General features: G+C 40.2%; 1 protein-coding gene across 1 annotated transcript in view; it reads right to left on the reverse strand.

Moving 5' to 3' along the window:
* Positions 1-19,730, reverse strand: part of CAMK1D (calcium/calmodulin dependent protein kinase ID) — a 550,843-nt gene that overhangs the window by 176,875 nt on the left and 354,238 nt on the right. The window contains exon 3 of the mRNA XM_004379682.2: positions 14,633-14,707. Within this exon, the coding sequence (XP_004379739.1) occupies positions 14,633-14,707 (75 nt within the window). The remainder of the gene's footprint in view (positions 1-14,632; positions 14,708-19,730) is intronic.

Genomic DNA, 19,730 nt, shown 5'->3' on the forward strand with positions numbered 1-19,730 from the left:
AAAAAAAAAAAAAAGGAATTATCTGTGTGAGATCAAATTGACAACAGTAATTCAAAAAGTTTGATGGGAAGCCTAGGGGACAGTGAGTTGAAGATAATGGTGATAGAATAATTTGGAAAAGGATAGTGAGAAATAGCAGCACAACTGGAAGAATGTAATTGATGTCACTGAATTGTACATGTAGAAACTTTCAAAATGGTCTAACTTTGGCTATGTATATTTTCACCAAGAAAAAGGTCCTCAAGGTCGAGAAGGGAGAGTGTTGACACGTTGTGGGGTTGTTAACCAATGTCATAAAACAATATGTGTACTGACTGTTTAATGAGAAACTATTTGTTCTGTAAACCTTCATCTGAACACAATAAAAAAAAAAAATTTTAAAAAAAAACACAGGAGCTCCATCAAGACACTTCCCACAGATTGAGTAATTACAATGCACAATTATAGAATTTCAAAACTAACTCTTATGTACCAGTTGAGCTCTTATCGCTTAATTTGTTCAGTGTTTTTCTTCTTTTTGTACAGACACATTCCAAGTTTTGTTTTCAACAATTGCAATTTGCTAAAAACTTCAAAACGCTGATTTTTTGGCACTTGTGGAATACTTTAATTCAAGATTTTCAACCCAATGCAACCAAAATGGGGAAGACTTGTTTACAAAGAAGTTTGATATCACCTTGAGACACTTAAATTGATTTACAAAGTATTCCCTCAAAAGCTCATACAGTTCTAATATCCAATTGATGGAGCAGGTAGCTGAGGAAGAACAATGAAGGGATGGAATAAATGGAATACAAAAGAATAGAAGAAGAATCTGACCGGAATCTCATGAAAGGAGTGCTGAATTGGTGCTGAGGGCTGGGCTGAGATTGAAGACTATTTAATTTTCAGGAGCTCTAATCTATCTGACTGTGTGATTACCTCTGGCAGGATCCAGCAGCCCCAATGTAGGAGCAGAGGATGCCAGTGATGAATTGCTGTTGAATGTCCAATCTGCAGGGTGGCTGCAGCAGAAAAAGAAGGAAGGATGCTGGCAAGAGAGCAATCATGGTGATGCTCCAAGGGGTTAGGCTGGAAAGGGAAGCCCAGGGAGGGAGACACTGGCAGATTCTCAGTAAAGTCAGAGAACAGGATAGGAATAAGAAATTGAGGGTCTACTGTTAACTGGGCTGAAGACAGACATTAAGCAGTAGAGACTAAGATTATAGAGCTGTAGCAGCTCTGAGGAATACTGTTGTGGTGTGCGGCCACGGGGTTGTGTTGCTTAAATGAAGAGCTGTAGAAGGGAAGCTAGTTGAGGAACACCGTGGATTATTCTGGATTGTCCACACGGACGCCACAGGTACCATTATGATCGTCCTGCTCACAGAAGCTGTGGAGGAGGAGGCAATCTGTGAAGCCGACACCAAAGCCTTCAGTGTATGAAAGGAAGAGGCCAAAAAGTCAGGCACTGGCAGAAACAAGGAAGGCGCCAGCTGGCAACAAATCTAGAGAGCCTGAGTTGCAAAGGAGTAAGGATTTTACCTCAAAAAGAAAATTAATAATCTGGATGTGGCAAAGGGGGATCGAGCAGAATTCTGAATGCCTGCTTCAAAACAGGAACCACAGAACCCCTCTGTAATAATCCCAGTCATGCCCCTTCCCGTTTTTGTGAAACATTAAATTTCATACATTCATCAGGGCTGCCAAACCAGCATCATCACCAACATGCTTTATTTATAAAGCTCTGCAGATTCAAAGAGATGGGACATGGTTTTAGAAACACCATCTCAGGAAATGGAAAAAACCCTCACTAGCAAACACAGAAAACCCAACAGCTGGATTTCTAATGTCCACGCTTGTATCATGGAAATTCACACTGAGAAAATGGGGACAGCAAAAGAAACATAGGACCGTGGGATTTCAGATGTGCGACCTTTGGATTATCTAAAACAAACAACAACAAAAACCCCAATACTTTACAACAAGACCTAGAGAGGTCAGGTGCTGAGCTAAAGTAGGAAGGAGCCTAGGATCCACACTTTGATTCTGGTCCAGTCAGTGTCTTTCCATTTTACAACATTCCTGAATTAAATCTCTGTATTAAACCAATTGCCCTGGAGTGGATTCTGACTCATGGTGACCCACTGTGTCAGAGAAGAACTGTGCTCCATAGGGTTTTAAGTGGCTGATTTTTTCAGAAGTAGATCACCAGGCCTGTCTTCTGAGGCTCCTCTGGGTAGACACGAACCTCCAATCTTTCGGTTAGCAGCTGAATACAGTAACCTGTTGCACCACCCAACAGGGTCTGATTTCTTAACTAAGCCATGTGAAATCTTTCCAGATGCCTAACAAAAATCTCCCAGATGGGAATATGGGGGAGTTTACACCTAAGAGCCTCAATTTTTTCTTGTGAAATAATCTCTGAAAAACTATTTGGATTTTCCTGACTCTGATGAAGGGGTAGTGACTAATTCAGAGGGCAGAAGTTGGTGGTTGGACTGGATTATTTTCCAAGGTTACTCTGGGCTACATTTCATTATTTAATGGTCCCTTTCCTCTATAAACTTATATTCAAATTGGCAAGATAGGGTATAATCACTGCAAAGTAATCGCATGACAACGTGGGTAAACATTGGAGTTTCTCAGGGCTCCTTCCTCAGACTCTTCCATGCCCCACTCATCCCTCTTCCCATATCACTGTGCTCAGTAGCCCTGGTCCTAACTGAGGTGGCCACCCCATCTTCCCAGAGCCCATCTGATGTTCATTTGGCCCCAGTCTCACAGCCCCTTGCTCCTCCTCGACCCCAAGGGCACACCCCCATCTCAGGATGCTGCACCTGCTCTTCCCTCTGCCCAGGAGGTTCTTTTTCTGATGATCATGTGCAGGGCTGGCCACACAATTTGTGGGGCCCAGTCCAAACTGAAAATTCTGTCATTATGGTGTTTTTTATTTGCTATTTAATGTCATGCCCTTTTGGTCATGGGAAGACCCACTTGTGGGGTGAGTGCAGATCCTCACAAGCACCTGGACCCCCCACATCAGTGTTCTGGGTGCATGCACCTGACCCAAACCCTCCCCACACCTGTGTCCAGGCCCCTACCAGTGGCAGAAAGTGGCAGTGGTCACTGGGCGAGGGCAGGCGAGTAGGCAGCCAAGAACTTATCTTTGTGAAGGTGGTAGTAGACGGAACTTCACGTGAGCCAAGGCTCCAAACCCCATTGGACTCCACTTACAATACATAGACTCAAAGACAAAATTATTAATAACATTGAGATGGCAACCCACAGAACACTGAACTTCAAGTGTGGGGCCCTTCTGAGTATAGGGTCTCGTGTGGGTGCACTGGTCACATACCATGAAGCTGGCCCTGGCCCCATGACTTATCACCTCACCTCCTTCAGGTCTCTGCTCAAACATCACTAAGGTGACACCTCACATAAAATAGCAACCCACCCACCCACCTTCCTGTATTCTCTATCCCCCTCACCTTCCTTTATTTTTCTCAATAGACGTTACTACTACCTGACATAGACTTAATTGTTTCTCTGCTGTCTGTCTCCTCCACTTCTGGGGCAGGGACTTACTACATTCACTGCTATATCCCCACTGGCAAATAACAACAGACACATAAATATTTGTTGCGTGAATGAATGATAATGATGATGCAAAATGGCCAGTAAACATAAAAAAAAGTTACAGAATTTCAGGACAGAGCAGAGCCTCTGTGGGCTGGGCCCCTGGGGTCATGGAGGACATGTAGCTCACATTTTAGGGGAAAAGCAATTATCCATATTGACTGCTTTCTTCAAGGTTTGTCCAGGGTGTTCTGGGATGGGATCACAGGGAAGGCCTCTGATGGAGAAGACATCCTTGTATAGGAGAATGATTAGGAACTAGCCAGAAGGCTGTGGTGGGGCAAGTAGGGCTGCGCTCAAGGCACAAGGGTTGTCATAAAGAGATGCACTCAGGAGCCTGGATAGAACTGTAAGGCGCTAAGTCCGTGAGGGTTCAGTCTGTGGAGGTTCTGTCTACAGGGGATTCTGTCTATGGGGGGTTCCATCTGTGGGGGATTTCTGTCTGTAGGGGGTTCTGCCTGTGGGGAGTTCTGCCTGTGAGGAGTTCCATCTGTGAGGGTTTTGTCTGCTTCCGTCTTGGAGGATTTCTGTCTGTAGAGGCTTCTGTCTGTGAGCGGTTCAGTCTGTGGGGGAGTTCCATTCCTGGGGGCTTCAGTCTGTCAGGATTCCTGTTTGGTGTAGTGTTTTAAAAGAAAAGGGAGGATTATATGCCTGAGAAGAGTAAAAAAGAGCATTATAGAAATGGGAAAGACCTAAGAGAAAACCTGAGGCAGGAAAGGACAAATCGTATCCTCAGTGCATGAGGAAATTAGTTTGGCTGGAGCCGAGGACCTGTTTCTTTTAACAAGTCTTCAAACAGAATTACGATTCAGGAGCATCTCAAACCAAAATGTCTAATCTGATATATTTTGAAATTTATTAGAGCATAGGTGGCTCTTTTTACAAGCCTGAAGTTTTTATCTGCTAGGGAATTGGAAGCAGGATGTCCATGATGACACCTTCTGCATTTTTTTATTTTACCAAGTCCCAGGTTACTGGCTTTAGGATATTACACGTATGTTTAAATCAAATAAATATCTGTATAATATATAAATTAATAACTAGATAAATTCTGAAACTGATGCTTTATACTTTAAGCATTACCGTACTCTTTATGTACTTTAATGGACTCCCAAATTTGGGGATTAGTAACCAGGTGTTACTTATTAAGAGTTTTACAATTGTCTATATAATGTATGGGATTTTAGAATATGTGTACTTTAAAGCATTCCTTAGGTATTTAATAAAAGATACTAAATTCATTCAAGTTGGATAAAATGAGTAAGATGATTTTTAGAAAAGTATTATGAAAATTTAGGTAAAAAATGATTGTGTTAATAATATGACTGTATACTGTCAATTTCACATGGTTGAACCTAATAAGAGTAGTTCACGGTTATACTGGACCTTGGCTTCTCTTTTTTCCCTTACTTTCTAACTCTCTAAGCCCTGTATATCTCGGAAGGTTTTCCAGTGGCAGGAAATAAAAAATAAAATAAAAAAACAAAGCATATTAGCCTAGAGAATGACAAGCAGCAGTAGCAGACAGAAATACTGAGTTTGCCTCTGCCAACGTCTTCAGTTGTATGCTCCACCAAGGTGTCACATGGCCCCCACTCCAGCCAGACCAAACCACCACAAGACAAAAGCCTTCACAAACTAAGCCCCTCAGAGACAGATTCTCTCACAGATGGTGTCCCCCACAGACTGAACCCCTCACAAACTGAGCCTCCAAAGACTGAACGCTCACAGACTGAACTTCCATAGAAGAGCTCCTACAGACTGAACCCCCAAAGAATGAGCCCCCACAAATTGAACTCCCCACAGGCTGAACACCCCACAACTGAACCCCTACAGGATGAACTCCCACATACTGAATGCCCCACAGACTGAATGCCCCACATATTAAATGCCTCATACACTGAGCCCCCACACACTGAACCCTCACAGACTGAACCCCCAAGAAACTGAGCCCTCACAGACTGAACCTCTCACACACTGAGTCCGTGCAGACTGAACCCCTCACAGTTCCATCCAGGCTCATTAATGCCTCTCTTTGAACCAGCTCTTCTACCTGGAGCACAGCCCCACCCCATCCCCAGCACAACCATCTAGCTAACTCCTAATTATCCTTCCATGCAAGGGGCCTTTTCTCTGATCCCAGAGCACCCTGCACAAGGCTTGAGGAAAGCAATTATTGTAGGTTATATTCACTCCCCCACAAAAGTGAGAGCTACTGGAGAGTACAGACTGTGTCTTGTTTGTGTCCTCCAAACCCCTCCTGTCCACCCAATACTAAACATAAATCACAGGGCCCACTAGGCTCTCAGTTAGTGTCTACTGTGAAAAAAGATAAGATTCTGTTGATTTATATGTAAATATATTAAGGTGTCATATTCAGAAACCCTTTTTTTCTTCATTATTATACTTGGCTACTTACAAAAGATTTTCTATTGGGAGTAATAATTTGTGTTCTAATTAAAGTGTTTCTGGGAACACATTGTATAAATTATGAATACAATATCCAAATGAAAGCTAAAGCTGGCAACTCCCACAAACAGAATTGCTCCAACAGCTCCTTATAAGCCAATGGAGTAGATAAATCATATTTTCTCTTGGAAGCTGCATATATTTTCATGTCTCTGACTTGTCAGGAGCCAAATTAATATTCTTTAAACAAAGTGTGCTTAATCACTAGTTTCCCAAGTGCAGCAGGTAACTAGTTGCACACATCTTAATGCTATCATGAAATGAAAGAAACACTAGAAATACTTGTATTTCATGTGGAGTAAGCACAATGCAAAAAAAATCACAATATTGGTAAAACAAACTCATATATTCATTCACTAACTGACAAAATTAAGAAAGAAACATGATCATTGCTGTAACTGAACTGAGATTATTCTAGTGATATCCCATGACATTATTTTGTAAACTTATTTTTTTCACAGACCACTACAACATACAGGGTATTTTCTAGTTGGCTCTGCTTTGCAATATTTATTGACTCATAATTAATAGAGTTCTTCCAGATAAACTTATTCACATTAATAGAACCTAAAAGCTTTTTTCTTAGGAAACGTTATCAGTGGTTTGTTGTTACTGTTAGCTGCCATTGGATCAGCCTAACTCATGGCAACCCCATGCACAATGGAACAAAACACTGCCAGGTCCTGTACCATCCCCATGATCGGTTACAGTCAGACCGTTGTGACCCCTAGGGTTTTCACTGGCTGATTTTCAGAAGCAGATTACCAGGCCTTTCTTCCTAGTCCATCTTAGTTGGGAGCTCTACCGTAACCTGTTCAGCATCGTAGCAACAAGTAAGCCTCCACTGACAGACAGGTGGTGACTACGTATGAGGTGCATTGGCCAAGAATTGAACCCAGGTCTCCCACACGGAAGGTGAGAATTCTACCACTGAACCACCAATGCGGTTTGTAGGAGGCAGTATATTACAGTGGTTAAGAGTAAATACTGGGTTACTCATTGGCTTGGGTAAATTATCCAACTTCTCTGCTCAGGTTCTCCATATAAAATTGGGATAATAGTAGCTCCTGACTTTGCTGTAAGGATTAAATGAGCAAATAAGTAAGTGTAATCAATTATTATTAATTGAACAAATATTTATTAAGTGCCTCCCATGTGCAAGCACTGTTCTAGCAAAGAACAAAGTAGTGATAAATTTTCTGATGGTGGCAAGTGCTATGGAGAAAGATAAAGCCAGGCAAGGGAGACGGAATGATTGTGTGTGGTGGGATGTGATGGTGGGAGTTGCTATTTTATGCAGGGAGCTGGGGAATTATCTCAAAGAAAAGGTGACATTTGGCAGATATCTAATGGAAAGTGTTCCAGGCAGACAGAAGAGCAGGTGCAAAGGCCCCATGGTGGTGCAGGCTTGGCATGTTTGAGGAATAGAAAAGAAGCCAGTGTGGCTGCAGCTGAATGAAAGAGTGAGAGAGGAGTAGGAGATGAGGTCAGAGAGGGGCCAGGTCATATAGTGCCCCAGAAGCCTCTGTAAAGACTTTGTCTTTTACTCTGAGATGGGAAGCCGATGAGAGCTTTTCAACAGAGGCATGACAAGGTCTGGCTAACACGCTCAGAAACATGCTCAGAAAGAACAGTGCCATAGGGTGGGCTTGGGGAGGAAATATAGGTTTTATATATGATGGGGAATACGTGGGTGGTGCAGTTACTGTATCTGGCTACTAACCGAAAGGTTGGAGGTTAGAAGCCACCCAGAGGTACCTCGGAACCAAGGCCTGGCAGTCTACTTCTGAAATTCGGCCATTAAAAACCCTGTGGAGCACAGTTCTACTCTGCCACACACGGAGTCACCATGAGCCAGAATCAACTCCACAGTAACTGGTTAATATATAATGGTGGCTTGGACCAGGGTGGCAGATGTGGCAATGGGATGAGGAGAAGTGGTTGGATTCTTGATATATTTTGAAGTCGGTGGCCATAGAATTTGCCAGTGGAGGGGATTGTAGGGTGTACGAGAAAAGGATGAGTCAAGAATGACTCCAAGATTTTGGCCTGAGCAACTGAAAGACCAGGGCTGCCATTTGCTAAGATGAAATAGACAGTAGGAGAAGCACATTTTGTGGGGAATTCGGGAATTTATTTTGGATTTGCTAGGTTAGTGATGCCTATTACACAGCCAAGTGTTGCTGGTGAGCAGACAGACAGACAAGCCAGAGTTCACATCAGGTCTACGGGAGAGGTCCAGGCTGACGATATAATTTGGGAATCATCCATGTAAGTCTTATTGAAAATATGATATAATTCAATAGGGAATTTAATCTCTTTCTTTTTAAAAAAAAAGTATTTCTGATGTGTCCTTTGAATTAAAGCAGCCTGAAGTTTATTGTACTTTCTAAGTTGTGATAGATGTGGAATTAGAAGAGTTGAGGGGATGCCCTTTTTCATCCCTACGTATATGCATTGATATTCCATAAGCAAAGTCAAATGCGAAATAAATGCTAAACTAACTTACCTTTCATCTATATCTATCTAAATGCCATACTCACCTCACACTATCTAAGGAAGAATGTTAAAAAAATAGCATTCTGTAAAAAGATATTTGCTCAAAAACTCAAGTAAAATTTAAATACAGACATCTATTAAACAATCCAGCCTCCTGTGCTACAGCATCACAAGAAAAAATATGCGACAATACTCGGAATCAAAATAGCAACTAGATAAGATATAAAAGTAAGGGGCATGAGCACCCTGTATTGTATCTGAGCTTCAGTTACCAAGATGATGATGTTTCCTAGGAAACCAAAAACCTCCAGGCACAAATATTATAAAATATAGTTCCAAAAATATTATGTTCTAGATCCTTCCCAACTATTTAGAAATCAAGGACTTTCTAAACCCTAAAAAAAAAAAAATAAGCTTATCACTGACCCAGACTGAAAAGATACAGGACTCAAAAACAAAAACCACCGAGGCTTGCCAAAAAACAAAAACACAACAACAAGAATCCCCACAAAACCCCAAACCAAACAAAATACTTTCCCAGTAGTATTACAGTTTCATACATCAAGGATTTTTTGTCATTAACTTGTTCCCATAAAGATCACAGCCTAGAAAACCTTGCAGAGCAGTTCTACTCTGTCACTTGGGGTCACTATGAGTAGAAGCTGACTCGACAACACCTAACAACAACTTTGTTTTTGCTTTTTCTCTGCCATTGCTTTCTAAAAATCTCACCAATTCAGACATATCAATGGAGGAATGTAAGGAATAAGACAGAGACTAGTTTGAATTTTTTAAATATCTTATAAAATGTTTTAAAGAAATTTAACTATGACTTTAAAATACATTCAATGTTTAGAACTAAACTATCAATTTGGCCAAATAGAAGTACTCTGGGGAACAACCAGAATTAGTAATTGCAGATCATATGACTGTTTATATACAAAATTCTAAGAACTCCACAGAACAACTACTAGAACTGATAAATGAATTTAGCAAGGTTACGGGTACAAAAATCAACTGTATATGTATATATATATATATATGTATATATATATATATACTAGCAGCAAGCAACTGTAAAAATGAAATGAAAATTAAAATCTATTTACAATAGGATAACAAATTAAATATTTAAGAATAAAGTGAACAAAAGATGTGGAAAATCTATACACTGAAAACTATAAAATACTGCTGAGAGAAATTTAAAAATACCTAAATAGATGGAGAACTTGCCATGCTTATGGATTGAAAAATTCAATTTTATTAATTTTTCAATGGTTCACAAATTAATAGACACATTAAATTCAACCCACTCCCAAAATTCTCAAAAGCTTTTATGAAAAAAATTGATGAGCCGATTCTAAAATTTCTATGAAAATGCCAATAACCTAGAATAGCCAAAGCAATTTCAAGGAAAGAATAACAAAGCTAGAGGACTTACACTACTTGATTTTAAGACTTACTGGAAAGCTAGAGTAAAGAAGGCAGTGTGGAAATGACGAAAGGATAGATATCTAAGAGTCATGGAACAGAGTGGAGAGTCCAGAAGTTAGCCCCGCTAACTGGTTAACTGATTTTTGAGAAAGATGCCAAGGTAATTTAACGGGAAAAGAAAAAAGCTGTTTCAACAAATGGTGCTGAACATTGGATATTCCTATGGGGGGGAGGGCGGAGTAATATTAACCCTTACCTCACACCATATATAAAAATTTACTTGAAATGGATCATAAACCTAAATGGAAAAGCGAAAACTATAAAACTTCTACAAGAAAAGAATATTTGCAAACTTGGGGTAGACACAAACTTCTCATACAGGACACAACAAACACAAACTATCAAAGACAACAAATGGACACGGTGAACTTTATCACAATTCAAACTTCTCCTTTTCAAAAGGTTCCATTAAGAAGTAGGCAATGGTTTCTTAGATACTACACCAAAAACATAAGTGACAAAAGAAAAAACAGATAAAGTGGATTACATCAATATTAAAAATGTTTGTGCTGCCATCGGTACCATCAAGAAAGTGAAGACAACCCACAGAATGGAAGAAAATTTTTGCAAATGGTGTCTAATAAGGGACTTGTATCGAGGATTGAAAAAAAACCCTTAGAACTCAACAGTAAAAAGACAAATGACCCAATTTAAAAATGGACTGAAGATTTGAATAGATATTTCTCCAAAGATACCCACGTGGTCGAAAATGCACATGAAAAGATGTTCAACATCATTAGCCATGACAGAAATGCAAATGAAAACCAGATTGAAATACCACTTACACTCACTAGGATGACTATAATCAAAAAAGACAGACAATAACAAGTGTTGGAAAGGATATGAAAAAATTAGAACCCTCATACATTGTTGGTGAGATTTTTAAAGGGTGCAGTAACTTTTGAAAATTGTTCAGAAGTTCCTCAAATGTTAAACATAGAGTTACCATATACCCTATATACCCAAGAGAAATGAAAACATATATCCACACAAAAACTTGTACATGATTGTTCATAACAGCATTGTTCATAATTGCCAAAAGGTGGAAACAATTCAAATGCCCATCACCTGATGAATGGCTGAATAAAATGTGGCACATACATACAATGGAATATTATTCAGCCATAAAAAGGAATGAAATATTGATATATGCTACAATATGGGTGGATCTTGAAAACATATGCTAAGTGAAAGAACCCAGTCACAAAAGACCGTATTTTTTATGATTCCATTTTTATAATATTTTAGAAAATAGAAAATAATCTCTAGTGAGCAAAAGTAGATCACTGGTGGCCTGGGGCCAGGGGCAAGGGAGGCAGGATAACAAAGGGGCACAGGAATCTTTTGGGGGTCATGGAAATTTTCTGTATCTTGATTGACTATGGTGGTGTTTCCCCGGTATTTATCCCTCACATTCATCACTGAATTCAGTTTAAATGGATGCAGTTAATTGTATGTAAATTATACCTCAATAAAGTTGATTTTTTTAAAGTAATGGAAACAAGAATCGCAGTTAACAATTTGTATACAGCACATCAAATGTTTCTATAAACAGCAGTTTATAAACTGCTTAGTAGTGCCTGTTAAGTAGTTTTTTCTTAGATAGTTCAAGCATTCATCTGGATTTTGTGATTAATCAGGCTGACAAACCTCATATAGGACCCCCAAAGGTTAATTTCAGCCCAATTCCTCTGAATTACTAAAAACACTGAATGATGTGGTCCAAATTAATGAAGTTTTCCTATAACTTTAAAAAGGTGGGGGGGGGGACAACTCTGATATAAAACCTCAGTGACAGAATTGGGGTAACTGTGCCAACAGTATGACTTCAAAGTTTGGTTCTAAGACTGGTTCCATTACAGACACTTTCCTGTTCTCAGGACAACCTATCTTGACATAAAATTCTGCTAGTAAGCATACAACAGACTTGCTCAGAAAAGCAGAAATTAAATCTACTTGAACTTCATCTCATAAGATTAAAGACCATCTGCACAGACATACTGGTAAATGAAGTAAATGTCCATAAAGAAAGAAAGCAGTATTCACTGAGGACCCACTATTTAACAGATTATTCTCCACACTTTCCCACTCAATATCCACTGTCGTTCTTAGTTGTTTTCGAGTTGATTCCAACTCATGGAGACCCATATGTGCAGAGTAGAACTGCTCCATAGGGTTTTCAAGGCTGTGACCCTTTGGAAGCAGATCGCCAGGCCTGTCTCCCAAGGCACCTCTGGGGTTCAAACCGCCAGCCTTTCAGCTAGTAAGTCAAGCACTCAACCATCTGTGCCAGCCAGGGACTTCGATACCCATTAATGTAAATATTACTCTCCTCATTTTTTTCCCCATTAAGGAAACTGATACTCAGAGAGGTCAAATTATTTGCCCAAATTAACTCAACTAGTAAGAGGCAGAGTTGAGATTTACATATTTGGGTTACTTTTAACTGATTTAGTTATAGCTTCATAAACAGAAAACTAAAGCAAATAAATACATATAGCTTTGGATTCAAGTATTAGTGCTTTTCTTGAACTACCATTAAAAAGCGCACATTTAAATATACTACTGACATTTTCTGGGGCTTTGCTAATCACCAAAGTGTCATATTCCTCCTCTTGGGCAGTCAAGATTTGTTGGGAAAGTGATTAACCTGCTTCTTTACGAGTAGATTCTACCTAAAACAAAATCACATAAGCGTCCAATGTGTGCCCCAGATTTGGGGAGATCCACTGCTCTTTAGGAAGAACCAGCGACATGGAAAACTGTAAAACAGAAGGTTGCACTTGTGACTGGGGAGTTATGGAGGCAGTGGTGGTTTAGTGATAAAATTCTTGCCTTACACGCGAGATTCGTGTTCTGTTCCCGGCCAGTGCACCTCGTGTGCAGCCACCAATCACCTGTTAGTGAAGGCTTGCATGTTGTTAGGATGCGGAACAGGTTTCAGCAGACTTTCAGAATAAGATGGCCTGGGGAAAAAGGCCCAGAGGTCATCGACTCCCGAACAATCAGCCTCTGAAAACTCTATGGAGCACTCTGGTCTGATCCTATTGTGCATGGGGTTGCCATGAGTCAGGGGCCGACTTAATGGCAGCTAACAACAACAATTGGGGAGTTAATGTGGAACCAAGCAGTCAAAAACTGCTTATACTGACAGCTTCATGGCTGACTATACAAATCTGCAATACTGATGGTCACCATCTAGAACTGTCATTTGACCTCCAGAAGAATAAAAGAGAAAAATCATACATATGCTTCTACTTTGGAAACTTAAAAATATTTATACAAAGAAATCATAACCTACTGAAAATATTGTAAAGACAATGAAGGATTAGATAAATGTATTGATGAACACTTATTTGCATTCTAACATGATCCCGAGTTCATGGGCTATTTAAACATTCCTAAGGAAAAAAGAGAACATGAAAAACAGCCTAATCATCAATTCTTCTAAATACCTTTAGCAATACAGAGTCTACAAATCATTAATAAGTAATGAAATTTAAGTATATATTCTGATCTTAAACAAACAAAAAAAAAAACCCTTCAATCATAAAGCTCAATAATGATGCTCCAGAATTTATTTATTTACTCAGACAATAGTAAAAGCTTAATACTGTTACATCATTTCCTTCACTGTATTCTAATAAATTTAGTTCTGGGATACTCCCAGGAATTATAGTACTTAAAGCATTTATGCAAGGGGGGGGGGGCTAATTTCATTTTAAGTTTAAAAAACACATATTCATGTAAAGTCTCTACCTGAACATTCAGCTTTCTTATCTCCTCCCTCCTCTGGCAATCTCCAGCGTTACTGGAATGAAGAAATTATCTAACGGGGTGATAACGTCATAGTCTGACTTCAATTATACTTATGTCTGGTATGAATTCCCAAATCAGTCACATACAGAGGTGTAACTAAGGTGTAGCAGGCAGGGCACGTGCCCTGGGCACCAGTTGAGGAGGGGCACTAATGAGCAGTTTCCATTGCCAGCTGTGAGAGATCATTCAGCAATTTAAAACTAATTGTCATAGGCGCTATTCTCCATAGATAGGCCCCTGCATGTGCATTTATCTGCCAGAGGAAGAGTAGAAGGGAAAGGCACAGGCGCACAGCTACCATCTGCTTTCCTCCCCCGGCATCCCTGGAAATGAAGACAGGGTGGGAGTTTCTCCTAGAGACAAGAGCAGAGTGTACTTCACAGTGGCCTCACTGAAGTGTTTTCAAGAAGCAACATTTGGGCCTCACACATTAAAAAGCAACATAGACATCTTGAATATAGACACCCTGCGATAGCAACATCAGATTCCATTGTCAGGGCTTTGGATTTTCAGTCTAGCCCAGCGGCTGCAAACTAGACCAGGTGAGGCCTATACACTGCTGTGCTCCTACCAATGTCTTTAGTTGGATACACCCTTCTCCCGTTCCCACAGTTCTCACCATTCCTAATTGTCATACCTGGCCACTACATTAATTTATTTTCCAGACTGACCCTTCTAGGCATTTGAGTTTGCAACCCCTAGTCTGCATACATCAATTAAACAAGGTACTTACAGCTGCATGACCAAGTACAAGTGATTTGGGCTTTCATAAATATCTTCCAGGGCAACGATGTTTTCATGCTTAATCCTAAAAGAAAAGAAAAACACACACACAATAATAAGTACAATTAGACCTGAAAGTTTTTAAAAACAGATGTCATAATAGCAAAAGTTACAAGTGTCAGCAGGAAAGTTTAACAGGACATTTAATACTCATCACAATCTTATCCCTGAACTTTTTCCAGACCCATTTCCCAATGTTCCTCCCCTACTCCCTACTCCACTTTATTCCTAATGCTATTTACTCTATAATTTAGCAATACTGGATTAACTATTGTTCCTTCATGTATATTCCAGCCTCTCTGCATTTATTCATGTGAATCCCAAGAATGGGACAAACAGGAATGCCTTCTCCCTTATCTCTCAGGGCTCAGCTCAATTGGCAAAGCCCCCAGTCAGAATGTAATTGATCTCTCTCCACAGTCTCACAGTCATCATCACAGACTGGCCTGAATAGTGAATTGTCTGCGTATCAGTCTCCATAACAAGCAATGTGTTCCGTAGAACAGGGTCACCATCACGTTCATGACTCCTGTGTAGGCAAAGAAAAACCAGACTGGCCCCACTACTTACTGGCTTTCTAGATGTTAACACCACCACCAAATGTCAACTCCATATCCCACAGCACCGGCATCTCCTAGAAGCTTGTTAGAAATTCGCGAATCAGAATCCCTGAGGGTTGAGCCTGGGAATCTGTGTTTTAACAAGATCCTCAAATGATCTATGCACAATCTACAGTTTGAGAAATATTATATTAGACTAGTGCTTCTCAAACTTTAATGTGCAAACATATCACCTGGGGATCTTGTTAACAATGCAGATTTTGATTCAGTGGGTCTAGGGCAGGGCCTAAGAGTCTGCATTTCCTACAAACTCCCAGGAGATGCTGATGCTCCCGGTCTGTGGCTCACACTCTGAGTAGCAAAGTCCTAACTACAGGACAAAGGCAGAAGGAAATGGCCTGACTCTAGTCCCTGGAACTACCCATTAAGACCAGTTTCTGCTCTGAACCTAAGGCTTGATATTTACTTAAAGCATGTGAATGAAGAATCATTCTGTTATTCAATGAGCTAACTAGCTCCTACCACAAGCCTTTCATTGAAATGACTGCTGAACAATTTAAAAGCAAGCATTTAATATGAATAATCCTCTGAACCCCTTGAAAGCAGGGACTACAGCTTATTTATTTTCTTTCCTCCTCGTGACTAGCACAGCTCTGCTTAATAAATGTTTGCTGAATGAATGAATAATATTTAAAGATCATTGCCACTGAACCGCAAGAAACAATATTACTTAGGAAAAAAATGGAGGCCATTTTCCTAAGCATGAAACACCTTCCCCTCAAAAAGCAGTTCACAAGGTGGAACAAACAAAAATATTATCTTCCCTCTGAGCAGAAGTTGGAAGAATAAAATAAAATAATTAACTAAGAGTGACACTGTTTTGCTTTGGTTTTTATACTCTTATTTAGTTACTGCAGTTGTTTTACAGGAGCTAAATGATGGGAATTATACTAAATTCACATTTCACCTGGTTACAATGCAGAATCAAAACCAGGTGACATCAAGTCCACTCTGACTCATGGCAACCCCAGGTGTCTTAGAGTCTACAGACTAATAGGATTCTGCAAAGTGGAATGGTACAAGGTCAACATACAAAAATCAGATGGATTCCTCGACACTAACAAAGAGAACTCCGAAAAGGAAATTAGGAAAAAATATCATTTACAATAGCACCCCAAAAGATAAAATACTTAGGAATAAATCTAACTAGGGAAGTAAAAGACTTATACACAGAAAACTATAAAACACTACTGCAATAAACCAAAAGAGATCTTCAAAACTGGAAAAACATACCAGGCTCATGGATAAGAAGACTCAGCATTGTGAAAATGTCAATACAATCTAAAGTTACCTGTAGATACAATGCAATCCCAATCCAAATTCCAACAATAATCTTCAGCAAGATGGAAAAACTAATCACTGACTTTACACAGAAAGAACCACCGGATAAGTAAAGCATTAACAAAAAAAAAGAACAAAGTGGGAGACCTCACGTTTTCCGATCTCAGAATCTACTATGCAGCCTCAGTAGTCAAAATAGCCTGGTACTGGTACATCTGTACATAGACCAATGGAACAGAACTGAGAACCCAGGAGTAAATCCATCCACCTATGGACACCTGATCTTCCAGAAAGGGTCAAAGTCCATTAAATGGGGAAGAGATATTCTCTCCAACAAGTGGTGTTGGCAAAACTGGATATCCATTTGCAGAAAAATGAAACAGGATCCATACCTCACACTGTCCACAAAAACTAACTCAAAATGGATGAAAGACCTAAATGTAAAACATAAAACTATAAACACCATGAAAGAAAACATAGGGACAACACTACGGGCCCTAATCTATGGCATAAATAAAATATCAAGCATAACTAAAAATGCACAAACTCCAGAAGATAAACTAGATAACCGGAACCTCCTAAAAATTAAATGCTTATGCTCATCAAAAGACTTTACCAAGACAGTATACAGAGAACATACCGACTGGGAAAAAATCTTTTGCAATGACATATCTCATAAAAGTTTAGGCTATAAAATATATAGAAAACATCAATACCTCAACAACAAAAAGATAAATAATCAAATCAAAAAAGGGGCAAAAGAGAGGCAGGGCCAAGATGGTGGAGTAGTCAGACACTTCTGGTGTACCCTCATACAACAAAGACCAGAAAAAACAAGTGAATCAATTATATACGACAGTCTAGGAGCCCTGAACATCTAAGGCAAAGTTGAGGAACTGGACTGAGTGGCAGGGGGAGGGAGAGATGGTTCGAAAGCAACAAGGAGTTGCCAGACATGACGCAGTGAGAGCCTAAGCCCTTCAGGCCTGAGCAGCTCATGGGTGAGCGGTGAGGCAGACAAGCAGCAGTGCTCAGGAGGCATGTTTTCCGCACGAGGAGAGACCTAGTGCCACAGAATCTACTCAAGAGAGCCAGCACCAGTGAGAAGCAACCCTGGATCGGCAAAAGAGAAATACTTGCATACAGCCTACAGCATGGATCAAAAACACCCTCCTTAGGGATAAACCTCTCTCCCATTTACCTTCCTGCTCCCTGCTCTGCACTGGGTTCCGGAACGGCTTCAGCAATTGCCGACTTCCTTGGGACAGGAATACGATCTGTCACACGCCCTGAGCCATTCTCCTGGCCTTGGAGAGTGAACAAATTAACAAACAGGAAAAAATAAACTGCTGGCTCCTCTAAGCCAGGAACCCAGGGTAGGCACAGCTCCTTTGCCTAGGCACAGGCATAAGGGATCCATGGACTTTGAGTGCCCTTCTCTCTGCAGAGATTTGTGTGGGCCCATTTCAACACCATAGGCCCTCATTACCGCTACAACAGGGTATATACTTGAAGCCTAACTTGAACTGTTTCAGCTGTGAAGTGGCATGTTCTTGACATTTGACACTGCTTTGCCCACTAAGCAGGGTCTTCACCTACACACATCACGGACCTGAGGACTGGTGGCTCCACCCACGCAACCTAGCCACCTGTGATAGGGGCCCAACAATAAGAGGTGTTCCCCGGTCCTTATGGCCAACAGCACTGGGTGCTACAGTCCAGCTGCAAAACCCACCCACCTACGTGCTCTAGGGAACAGGGACATGCCTTCCTCCTGGACACTCGGGGGTGGCTGTCAGCCCCCTGCCTTGCTCCGAGTGTGTTCCCCTGCTGCAGCCAGATGCCTGTGCCTACATCAATCACCCATGCCTGTCTAGGACTGTAGGTGAGAGCCTACATCACACACTTGGTGGCTATCTACCTGGGCACAGGAGCTGAATCCATACAGGAGGAGTGGGCGTATTCCTAAGCTCACATACCTAGTAACAGATCTAACCAACTGGTGACAGGACATTAGAGATTCAAAGGTGCCAATAATCAAACTAGCTCATATTAGCAGCCTATTTGGGCATATCAAAACAAAACAAGAAGCTAGGATGCAATAGACAAACATAAAATTAATAAATATAATAACTGATTGATGGCTCGGAGACAACAGTCAATATTAAATCACATAAAGAGGCAGACTATGATGGCTTCAGCAAGTACCCAAAATAAAGAATCTAGAAATTTTCCAGAGGTGGAAAATTTCTTGGAATTACCAAAAGCAGAATAAAAAAGATTAATATACAGAACTCTTCAAGAGATCAGGAAGATTAGGCAGAATGCAGATCAAGCATTAGAGGAAGTTAAGAAGATTAGAGAAGAGCATAATGACAAATTTAACAGGCTGCAAGAATACAGAGACAGAAATCAGCAATTGAGAAGATTAACGATAAAATTTCAGAATTAGACAACTCAATAGAAAATCACAGGAGCAGAATTGAGGCAGTAGGAGTCAGAATTAGTGGCATTGAAGATGAAGCACTTGACATCAACTTCTTTGAGGAAAATTCAGATAAAAGGATTTAAAAAAATGAAGAAACCGTAAGAATTATGTGGGATTCTATCAAGAGGAATAACCTACAAGTGATTGGAGTATCAGAATGGGGGGGATAACAGAAAATACAGAGAGAATTGTCGAAGATTTCTTGGTGGAAAACTTCCCTGATATCATGAAAGATGAGAAGATATCTATCCAAGATGCTCATTGAACCCCACATAAGATAGATCCCAAAAGAAAGTCACCAAGACATATTACAATCAAACTTGCCAAAACTAAACATAAAGAGAGAACTTTAAGAGTGGCTAGGGATAAACAAAAAGTCCATCCACAAAGAAGAGTCAATAAGAATAAGCTTGGACTACTCAGCAGAAACCATGCACGCAGGAGGGCAATGGGATGACATATATAAAGCCTCAAAGTAAAATACTACCAGCCAAGAATTATATATCCAGCAAAACTGTTTCTCAAATATGATGGCGAAATTAGGGCATTTCCAGAAAACAGAATTTTAGGGAATTTGCAAAAATCAAACCAAAATTACAAGAAATATTAAAGGGAGTCCTCTGGTTAGAAAATCAGTAACATCAGATAACAACCCAAGA

The sequence above is a fragment of the Trichechus manatus genome, unplaced genomic scaffold (assembly GCF_000243295.1).
Source record: "Trichechus manatus latirostris isolate Lorelei unplaced genomic scaffold, TriManLat1.0 scaffold00067, whole genome shotgun sequence".
NCBI classification, from domain to species: domain Eukaryota; kingdom Metazoa; phylum Chordata; class Mammalia; order Sirenia; family Trichechidae; genus Trichechus; species Trichechus manatus.